At 45.4% G+C, this 10,773-nt stretch overlaps 2 protein-coding genes across 2 annotated transcripts; one reads left to right on the top strand and one right to left on the bottom strand.

Annotated features, from left to right (window-relative positions):
* Window positions 1–87: 87 nt before the first annotated feature.
* Window positions 88–5,842, bottom strand: kcna7 (potassium voltage-gated channel, shaker-related subfamily, member 7). Its single transcript, XM_028986343.1, has 3 exons — window positions 5,613–5,842; window positions 4,382–5,064; window positions 88–1,603 (listed from the first exon to the last, which is right to left on the bottom strand). The coding sequence occupies exons 2-3, from the start codon at window positions 5,012–5,014 to the stop codon at window positions 671–673; spliced, it is 1,566 nt and encodes a 521-aa protein (XP_028842176.1). The 5' UTR covers window positions 5,015–5,064; window positions 5,613–5,842; the 3' UTR covers window positions 88–670.
* Window positions 5,843–6,814: 972 nt separating this feature from the next.
* Window positions 6,815–10,714, top strand: hsd17b14 (hydroxysteroid (17-beta) dehydrogenase 14). Its single transcript, XM_028986349.1, has 9 exons — window positions 6,815–7,208; window positions 7,283–7,321; window positions 7,467–7,564; window positions 8,160–8,226; window positions 8,332–8,423; window positions 8,667–8,771; window positions 8,843–8,910; window positions 9,216–9,312; window positions 9,757–10,714. Exons 1-9 carry the CDS (start codon window positions 7,121–7,123, stop codon window positions 9,901–9,903), a joined length of 801 nt encoding a protein of 266 aa, XP_028842182.1. The 5' UTR covers window positions 6,815–7,120; the 3' UTR covers window positions 9,904–10,714.
* Window positions 10,715–10,773: the final 59 nt, after the last annotated feature.

Below are 10,773 nucleotides of genomic sequence, written 5' to 3'. Positions count from 1 at the left end.
ATTGTCATATAATAATATATAATATATTATATGATGCTGTGAAGAAGCTCAGCACCAAAGTGTACTATGCAACCTTCCCTTTCCGGGTTTACAACAGGATATTTTTTTATTATAGATGAAACACATTCAACATTAAAATTTAAGAATATATATATAAAGCTTAGTGTGTCACAGTGTACACATTAATATTTTGCTGCATACTGATATATGCATACTGACCCTTTCAACAGCCTACACATTCAAATATTTTACAATGCCCAAGTGCTAAAAAGGTATATTACACCATTCTAGATCAGCTTTCAAGCATCCCTCAAACAGTTTTTAAGCTTTACAAAAAGTAAATACCCAAATAGAATATATTGTGGTATATGTATTAGTAACATTATATTAAATAGTCTACAACAACATTAAATCTGGAACATTATACTAGACTTGCTATGATTTCATTAAGACGGCATATGAACACATTTTTAAATGTGTAATTCTGGCGCTTCCATTCTTTAGGATCTAATCCAAACGTGGATTATTGTACGTAAGTACAATTATGTAAATACCAGCCTCCTGGACCCTTCTGTCCATTCCATTCTCTCCATTCTTCTTTTCTCCAGGTTCCGTTACTGCTATGATGGCCACCATCTTGTACTCCCTCTCTCATCGCTCCATCGCTCTCTCATACCTGAGTGACCTGTGGCTCCCGCAGGCAAATGTTCCCCACCTTCACTTCTCGGCCCTGACCAGTGCAGAGTCCCGCCAGCAGAGTCCCATTCACGGGTCCACAGAGGCCCGTGCACCCTGGGCTTCCACCACCCCCTTCCAAGGGGGCGTAGTCACCCTCCCCACCTGGACTTTCCTCCTCTTCATCATCCTCGTCCTCGTCCTCCTCCTCCCAGAGAGAGGTGCTGACGTGGCTGTACTCAGTGCTGTCCTCGCACTCCATCTCTCGGTGGTAGAAGTAGCTGAAGTTGGAGACGATGACGGGGACAGGCAGAGAGATGGTCAGCACACCCGCGATGGCGCACATGGAGCCCACCAGTTTCCCACCCACAGTCACCGGGTACATGTCACCGTAGCCCACTGTCGTCATGGAGACCACAGCCCACCAGAAGGCTTCAGGGATGCTGGTGAAGGCTGTGCCTGGGCTGTCCACTTCAGCGAAGAAAACGGCACTGGAGAAGAGGATGACTCCAATGAAGAGGAAGAAGATGAGCAGGGCAAGCTCACGCAGACTGGCCTTCAGCGTCTGGCCCAGGATCTGCAGGCCCTTGGAGTGTCGGGAGAGCTTGAAGATCCTGAAAACCCTCACCAGACGGATAACGCGGATGATGGCCAGGTTCATAGTAGGCGTGCCGCCGCCCCTCGACCTTGCGATCTCTGTGCCTAGCGTGACAAAGTACGGAATGATGGCGAAGAAGTCGATGATGTTCATCACATCCTTGAAAAAGGACATCTTGCTGGGTGCGCAGAAAAAGCGCATGACAAGCTCAAAGGAGAACCAGCAGATGCACGTGGTCTCCACCAGGAAGAAGGGATCTTGGAAAGGAGATGATGGTGGGCTCATTTGGGTGCTGTTGGAGTTTGGAGGGTGGGGCTGAAAATAATATTGCTGTGAGAGGAAAGGAGGAAAAGCAGATGCTGAGTAAATGTAAAAGTAATCAAAAGTAAAAGTACAGTGATTTATTGTGGCTCTAATGTCTCATTTTTATTTACTGGTTAAATCCATTCATTTTAGGTCAAATGAATCTGTCACTTTTTTATGGAATACCATCAATTACTCCGCCACTGATAAATGTTAAAATGATCATATATTTACATTTATGACATTTATCAGACACCCTTATGCAGAAGAGCTTACAATCAATAGTGACATGGGTATCTTGGCTTTGACACAACTGGATGGCCTTTGGAAAAAGTAGTTAAGTACAAAGTAAGATATTTGACATTGAAATGTACTGGAGTTGAAGTAAAAACTCTCTAGAAATGTAAATAGTACAAATATGTATATTTAGTAACGTACAGATACACAAAAAATGACTTAAGTACAGTAACGAATTACATTTACTTTGTTACTGTCCACTACTGATAATATTTAAACAAATCTTGTTGATTTATAAATGCACCATTATAATTATTTGAGGCTGATCGGTGTAACAAAATGGGGCACCATTAAATGGAACTGCCATATCTGCATTTCATTTAATGTATCAAAATCAATTATACAAATTTAAGAATTAATCCCAAACGATTGCTAATAAGTAAACAATAAAATAAATAATGAAATATTGGGCTAAATATGTATTGAACAACACGAAACATTCAATATACAAACAGAAATACCCTTTTTAAATGAATGTTACCAAGGTAGCTTTGTGTACAAGGCCTGCAATATAATAGTATCACAAGGCTGGGAGTTTATTGCTCTCGTTGTGGCCAACTAAATGAGTGGTAAAGTAATCAGAATTCTGTCATTTATTCATTCAATCATTCTGTCATGTTTTTCTGTAAACTTTTCATCTGTAATGATTTCACATCCAGGCGTAGAAATGTGCTCTTCTATATATACCCGCTCTCAGAAGAGTGGCGTTGTCGGAAGTGTGGAAGTGACAGTACACCAGCGCATGCCTCAGGAACCCGAGCCCTCGGTTTAACTGCACACCCGCACAGCGTCTTTACCAAAACCAAGACAGGAACTTGTGACCTGTGAATTCTGTGTAAAAGGTGCCGTTTCGGGCACGAGTCCTGGAAATTCGCTGCGAAAACAAGTTCAGCTCAATTTCCACATGTCCCTTCCGTCTCAATCAAGATCGAAGCAGTTACAGTGAGTTTGAGTAGAAAAGGACCATAAACCCCAAGATGAATTTGACAATCTTGGAGGCTATTGCTTATGACGCTCATGAGATTTGAGGATGGATCTGCTTACAGTCGTTGTAATTTTATAGCACCATCGGTTATCCGTGATAAGACCGGAAAGCAGTCTAAGTTAATGATCTGGCTGACTTGGAACGCCATCTGATCCTGGCTATATTTCAGTGCTACATACACTCACGCACACCTTGTCAGGACATCTTGGCTCAGGCATCAGATAGGTGTGCCTAACCACATTTTTCCATCCCACTTTCAGCGTGTGAGTCAATGTGTTTATTAATATGAACCATTTATGTGTTGATGTTCTCCCAGCGTTGCCCTTCCTCTAAATTTAGCCCGTTAGATCCCGAAGGTGTAAGTTGAGATGCGGCCTTCCCGCTCTTCTTACTCTTCCCCGCTGCCAGCGATTCTTCTGCGGGACATCAAAATCTGCCCCATCAGCTCTTGCCCTGCGGCTGCCGCTCCCCGACAGAATTCAGGAATGATCGGGAGAGTTGGACAGCAGGTAGGAAACTCGCTTAACTCCCCGGCCACGCCCTGACCGCTCACTTCCTCCATCTCCGTCCGACCCTCTACTGATTCATCGGCAGCCATTTTGTCATCACTTCTCTTCCAAGGCCGCCTTTTTTCTCCTCCTTTTGCCGGCTTCTGTCACCGCTCCCTCCCTGTCCCTCCCTCTGCACCGTGCCCTAGGTCCGTGTGGATCAAATTTAACGGCGGGGCAAAAATAAAGTTAACCTGCCGCTCCCCTTCCCCGCTTTTCCTACAGGTGCTGGCCTGCGATTTTAAGGGGGTTGGTGGACACATGATGGACACATGACGGACAGTAAACACATGTGCCAACAAGCAGCCTCTACGTTTTTAGGTGAAAAGACACTTTTAAAACCTTGTTTTTAATGGATGTTCACTTTAGTATTATTCATTGTCCATAATCAATCTTATTCATATTTGTTTCTAGATATTAAGTATTCGACGTTCTAGATGAAAATGTTGCCTAAAAGTTGCCCGAATATGACAGTTTTTTTTAGTATGTGTGTTTTTTTGTCTTACATTTGGTGTAATTTTATATTCTGGCCAATATGGTAAAAAAAAAGAAAACGTAGGAAGATGGAATATGAACAGATGCCCCGCCATGGCGGTTTAAGATTCATCCTTATTCATCGTCCGTTGTGACGTGACATTGTTGGAAGGCCTGATCAAATTATAGAGTCTCAAACGGAGACATGACCACATGCATTTCGGATTATTTGACATTTAAGACGAGGCAGGGTGAGTGTTTGGGATTGTGTTCAGTAATGAGACCCGTTCGTTCCCACATCTGTCAGCCCTGGCTCGGGCCTCACCTCCTCGGGGTTTTGTTTCCACAAGCTGCGGCTCTACATGGCCCCTGGCCTTCCCAGGACCGGGGTCCTGTCAACAGACCTGGAATAGGCCGGCGTTTATCTGCCACCGTGTGACTTTTGTCACCGGTTGTCATTATCCCCTGATCCCGACATTATCGCACGCCGACTTCTCTCACCTCTCTCAGCTCCTTCTCGGTCCTGAAGTCCGGCAGCGTCTCCAGGCAGAAGATGAGGATGGACACCACGATGACCAGGACACTGATGATGGCGATGATGCGGGCCCCGCTGGACGACTCCGGGTGCTCAAACAGCATCCAGAACTTCTTCTGCATCTCGTTTTCAGGCAGCGGATTGGGTTCCTCCTTGGGGAAACCCTCGTCCTCCTTGAAGCGGGTCATGACGTCTTCCCCAAACTCATAGAAGCGCAACTCGTCCATGAAGACGTCCAGCGGCACGTTGGCTGGCCGCCTCAGGCGTCCTCCTGATTGGTAGAAGTACAGGATGGCGTCGAAGCAGAAGCGGTTCCGGTCCAGGAAGAGCTCGTTGCGGAGCGGGTCGAAGTAGCGCAGGCGGCGGCGCGGGTCGCCCAGCAGCGAGTCGGGGAACTGGGCCAGCGTGCGCAGCTGCGTCTCGTAGCGCATGCCGGACACGTTGATGGCCAGGCGCTCGCTGAGGGCCCAGCCTCCCCGCCACTTCTTCTCGCCCTTCTCCGCCTTGTTGCGTTGGTCCTTGCTGAGCTTGGCGATCTCGCCGGCCTTGCCGCTGCCCGCCTTCCCGCCGTCCTCGCCTGCTTTCTCTTGGCTCTCCATCCTCAGACGAGGCTTTTCTCGCTCGAGTCGGGCTCCCTTCTCTCCTTCGCCTAAAAGGAAAAAGCACAATACAATAAACGTCCATCCAGGCATGGACTCATCTAGACCCCTGAAGGTATCTGCTGTGGCGTTTGGCCCCGGTCCATCGATATCAGATCCGGTAAGTTGTGAGGTTGTGCCTCCGTGGATCAGATTTGTTTTTTTTCCAGCACGTCCCACAGACATCCCACAACATGTCTCCGACCGTCCTCGAGCCATTATCCTGCTGAAAATGTTCGCTTGTCCAATATATCACACCCATCACCAGATGCCATCGCAACGACAAAATCATTTCCGTTACCATGACTTATGCCGTCATAATGCTATGGATGAAAAGAGTATAGTTTTGTGCAGTGCAGAAATATAGATTATCTACATTCAAATAACTAGCACTTCATCGAATTACATGTGCTGTTGCCCCTTCTGCCAGCAATTATTCATATTTCTGTCTTGCTTCAAATTTAAAATGTAGAAATGTTGACATCAAGCATAGACGTATAAGAGCAGAATGTGTGTGTGTGTGTGCGTGTGTGTGTGTGTGTCCTGTTCTCCAACTCACCTTTGGTAAATCAGCTAGTGGGAAGTGAGACTAACTTGCCGAAACACCATGGGGCGGCCGGGTCTACGTCCGTCTGCCCGTCTCCATCTCAGCTGTCGTCCCCCCTCCGTCCAACAGGGGGAGCCTCGTGCCCCCCGCCCTTTACCCTGGGTTCAGGAGCCGAAGGGTGAGCGCATGTGTCCGATGGCGCTCTCTGCGGTTAATAGAGTTGCTTCTGGGTGCGGGTCAGCCTCCTTGCCCTCCCTGAATGCTGTCTGGTCGAAATTCAATCCAGCAGTTCCCCCTCCTCCACACCCCAACTTCTGCATAGCCATCATGCGGAGCCCCTCAAATGTCAGCGCTTGGTGCCCACCGTCCTCCTTCCAAGCCTACTTTCCATGCTAGAGCACAAATATAAAAAAAAAAAAATTCACACAATCCCTACAAATGACTCACAAAAAATGAATTATATAAACATTATAGAAATATATATATATATATATATATATATATATATATATATATATATATATTTTTTTTTTTTTTTTTTACAAATTTCCACACACGTACTGTATCATATGTCTATCATAGAGTAGTAGCCTCGTCGGTAACTCACCTGTGAACCAGAAGTCCCAGGTTCAAACCCCACTTACTACCATCATGTCCCTGAGCAGGACACCCTGAGTGTCTCCAGGGAGGACTGTCCCTGTAACTACTGATTGTAAGTCGCTCTGGACGAGGGCACCAGGTGAATGCCGTAAATGGAATGTAAAAATATTGTAGCCTGTACTGTTTTCAGCAATTTTACAGCAACACTATAATTTCATATCTCCAGAATTAAATGCTAGAATGCTTTACCTGAACCAACGTTATTCACTTATAATATTATAATATATTATAATATAATATGGTATTGCCACTTTTTGTGGTGACTGTAGTCTGGCAGTGTGTGTGTGTGTGTGTGTGTGTGTGTGTGTGGGTATGAGGGGCATGTGTTCGTATGTGAATGAGTGGTGTGTGTGTGTGTATGAGGGGTGTGAGTCTGTGTTTGTGTGCATGTGTGAGTGTGTGTGCGTGTGTGTGTATGTATGCATATATGAGTGTGTGTGTATGTGTGTATGTATGTATATATATGTGTGTGTGTGTGTGTGCATTCATGTATATATGAGGATGTGTGTGTGTGCGTGTGTGTGTGTGTGTATGTATGCATATATGAGTGTGTGTGTGTATGAGTGCTGTGTGTGTATATGTATGCATATATGAGGGTGTGTGTGTGTATGAGTGGTGTGTGTATATGTATGCATATATGAGGGTGTGTGTGTATGTAAATTTTAAAGGCCGGAGTCGCGTGACGTCCCCGAACTTTGAGACCTGTCAGACTGGAAAATCGGGTCGCTGCAAAATGAAGTGAAACCGGCCAGGGCGGAAGGAGCGCTTCGCACGGGACACACACACACAGACACACACACACATATATATCTTTTCTCGCCTTCATTATTTTAGAGGAGAACCCGAGAGCACAGGTCGCCATGTCCAGCGCGCAGCGGTATCGCGACAGAGTCGCCATCGTGACAGGCGGCTCGAAGGGGATCGGCAGGGGCGTCGTGAAAGTTTTCGGTGAGGAGAAACTTTTTTAATTTTGCAACTCCGGAGCCGTTTGCAAACTGTCTGACCGCGAATTTGTGTTGCAGTTGAAAACGGGGCCAAAGTTGTTTTCTGCGCGAGAGGAGGTGGGTACCCAGCCATTTTTACATTTAGTTCATGAGCTTTAACAACGACTCCCTAGTGGCGTGTGTGTGTGTGTGTGTGTGTGTGTGTGTGATCTATGTTCTACTCTGTGTAACGTTCTGTTTACTTGGGATCATGTGACTGCAGCGGACGCGGGCCAGGCTCTGGAGGCGGAAGTGAACAGGGCGTGGCCGGGGTCATGTGTCTTCGTGTCCTGTGACATGACCAAAGAGGAAGAGATCAAGGCATGGCGTTTACTCACCTTTAGACGTGTACAGTCAGTGTTCTCCTGCTGCGTTACTTAATCTTTTTTCTGTGGATGCAGGACTTCCATGCTCACGTACAGTACTGGCCAAAAGTTGGGACGCACCGTCCCATTCAACTTGTTTTCTTTATTTGCATGACCATTTACGTTGGTAGATTCTCACTGAAGGCATCAAAACTATGAATGAACACATGTGGAGTTATGTACTTAACAAAAAGTGGAGACCTGACCTCCACAGTCACCGGACCTGAAACCAATCGAGATGGTTTGGGGTGAGCCGGACATGTTTTCAGTTATTTCACCTTTTTTTTTGTTAAGTACAGAACTCCACATGTTCATTCATAGTTTTGATGCCTTTAGTGAGAATCTACCAACGTAAATGGTCATGAACATAAAGAAACACATTGAATGAGAAGGTGTGTCCAAACTTTTGGCCTGTACTGTATAATATATAATTAAAGTATGAAGTCAGTATAGGCCGGTTCAAATAAATTCTAAATGAAAAATAAACTAATAAATACTGGGTAAAAAAAAACTTTTTACATGAGCGATGAAGTTTTTTTTTTTTTCCGCAGCGTCTGATTTCCGTGACTTTAGAGCGATTTGGACGCATCGACTGCTTGGTGAACAACGCTGGCTGGCGTGAGTCTCTTTTAAGAGAGTTTTTTTTTTTTTGTTACACTCCACAAATCACAGTGGAAGGGTGAGGTGCAGATGCAGTGCAAACACCTTACCGCTCTCTTTCAGACCCTCCGCACAAACCCACTGATGAGACCAGCGCAGAGGAGTTCAGGGACCTTCTCAATCTGAACCTCGTCAGCTACTTCTTAGCCTCCAAGGTGAATTAGAAATGAACGCTGAAGGATTTCTGCATTAAAGATTGTGTTGATTTCTTGATTCATTACTAGAGAAGAAGAAAATAGTAGGATTAATAGAACAATAACATACATTATAACTCTGAATTCCTGGAGATAAAATTATATTATGGAGATAATATGATCAAGTAAATAATTGTACACGTGAACGTGCTGGTATTGGGCGTGGCTCTGTCAGTGTGGTGACTGTGTAAATATTTGCTGCAGTATGCCCTGCCCTACTTGCGACAAACACAAGGAAACATCATCAACTTGTCCAGTCTAGTTGCTACGATTGGTCAGAGGGACGCTGCGCCATACGTGGCCACCAAGGTGAGCAGAAGGTCTGCTCAAGCGGCGCCGATTGAACATTGTGTGGTGACGTTCGGTCTGTTGTCCACCAGGGGGCGATCATTTCCATGACCAAGGCCATGGCTGTGGACGAGAGCCGCTATCGGGTCCGAGTGAACTGGTGAGCTCCTCTGACCTCAAATGTCCCTGTAAGCCTCTAAGGTGACATTCATTACCTGGATTTAGTACGCTGGCCCGTTTAGTCGGGCTGACCTTGGTCCAGGGTTCTTAATCTGTGCTTACATTACATCCAGGTTCCTCTGATTTGTTTGGGTTTGCATTGTGACTGAGATAATAAAAAAGTTTTCTATCTTCCTTCATATTTATCTTATGGTCACAAGCAAAGACGACCAAACTCTCGCTGTTCTCCAAATAAATAAAAGTGCAATGTCAGGGCAAGCGTACTTTTTCCTGTTAATCCCACAGTATCTCACCGGGCAACGTGATGACGCCGCTGTGGGAGGAACTCGCTGGCCAGACTGACAGCCCGTCTTCTACCATCAAAGACGGAGAGAATGCGCAGGCGAGTTCTCCACTTCCTTTCCTTCCTTCCATCGCCATTCTTATAGAGCTTCTGTTCTACAACTGGGGTGCCTACGACTGTTTACGGTTTATTTATCAGATGTGGCAGGAGGGCGTCCCCAGTCTCCACCGTCATAATGTTTCGGTTGCATTTATCAGTTTGGGGCAGTGGTGGCCTAGCGGTTAAGGAAGCGGCCCCGTAATCAGAAGGTTCAACCCCGATCTGCCAAGGTGCCACTGAGCAAAGCACCGTCCCAATCCGGGTGATGGGTTAAATGCAGAGGACAAATTTCACTGTGTGCACCGTGTGCTGTGCTGCTGTGTATCACAAGTGACAATCACTTCACTTTAACTTTCACTTTAACAATTTAACTAGCTGTCATTCGTTTAGCTAAGGAAATGGCCTTTGAATGATATTTACCTGTGGTTCTCTGACATCTAACAGCTGATTGGCCGAATGGGGACGGAGGAAGAGAGTGGACTGGCCGCCCTGTTCCTGGCTGCAGACGCCACTTTCTGCACCGGGATCGATCTGCTCCTGAGCGGAGGGGCAGAGCTGAACTACGGCTTCAAGAGCCAGGTTCCCTCCTGAACGCTACCGCGCCGGCTCAAGCTGTTTACAAATCAGAAAATGTGAATTTGAACTCCGGTTCAGCAAAATGTAACATTTTCATCATTTCACTTCATCATTCATGCACAAATAAACACTCAATAATGAATGAATCACGTCATGCTGATCTGCACTCTGGTGTTGTGTGAGGAATTATGAGCTTCAGAGATGACGTTTCAATGCCGGAACATCGATGAGGATTCATTCCAAGTAAGAAAGCTTGTTGCGAGTTAGAAGTTCGTTCGACGTATGTTGTTGCGTATGCCTCTTGCTTTTAAAAAATCTGACGATGAGTCTGTAAGATGGGAAATTCCAGGTCCGTGCCATTTTGTGCTTTTGTCCGACAAACCCAAGCAAGAGGTGTCAAAGACAGAGTATAAAATAGTTTTCTCTGGTGGGATGCAGTCTCTTCCTCCTCCATCTCTCCCAGCTTCTGGGCTTTTCTCTCTTCCCCTGTTTCTCCAGGACCAGGCCGCCTCTCTGAAGCCTGGTTCCTGGCTTTTTTCACTCTTCCTCTATCCCTCTTTCTCTTTTCTTTCATTTTGGTAACATTGGTACAATTTTTACATTCATTATTTCCATGTAACTACAATAGTAATCTACTCGTGTTAAAAGAAACTATTTGTTCTTGTAACTTGCCTCTTTGTTGTGCCATGCCTCTTTGTTTTGTTTTTTTTTTATGTTATGTCGCTGTTAATCAAATCTTTTTATTGATCAATGATATAAAAAAATTGAGTAGAGTTCGAATACCGATGCATCTTCATTAAACATGTTTATTAAACATTAAACAGTTCATTCGTCCAGTTTTGTGTTTTAATATTACAAAGCAAATATTTTGTGGTCAGTAATAGA

The sequence above is a fragment of the Denticeps clupeoides genome, chromosome 7, assembly GCF_900700375.1.
Source record: "Denticeps clupeoides chromosome 7, fDenClu1.1, whole genome shotgun sequence".
In the NCBI taxonomy this organism is placed as follows: Eukaryota; Metazoa; Chordata; class Actinopteri; order Clupeiformes; family Denticipitidae; genus Denticeps; species Denticeps clupeoides.
This window is presented reverse-complemented; position numbering and strand designations above follow the sequence as displayed.

What these genes read in the sequence shown, in the direction of transcription:
- kcna7 (XM_028986343.1), bottom strand. Translation starts at nt 5,014, where the DNA reads ATGGAGAGCCAAGAGAAAGCAGGCGAGGACGGCGGGAAGGCGGGCAGC. An exon ending in CCGAGAAGGAGCTGAGAGAG is followed by an intron (nt 1,604 to 4,381) that starts GTGAGAGAAGTC and finishes TTCCTCTCACAG; the next exon opens with CAATATTATTTTCAGCCCCA.
- hsd17b14 (XM_028986349.1), top strand. Translation starts at nt 7,121, where the DNA reads ATGTCCAGCGCGCAGCGGTATCGCGACAGAGTCGCCATCGTGACAGGC. An exon ending in GGGCGTCGTGAAAGTTTTCG is followed by an intron (nt 7,209 to 7,282) that starts GTGAGGAGAAAC and finishes TTTGTGTTGCAG; the next exon opens with TTGAAAACGGGGCCAAAGTT. An exon ending in CGCCATACGTGGCCACCAAG is followed by an intron (nt 8,772 to 8,842) that starts GTGAGCAGAAGG and finishes GTTGTCCACCAG; the next exon opens with GGGGCGATCATTTCCATGAC.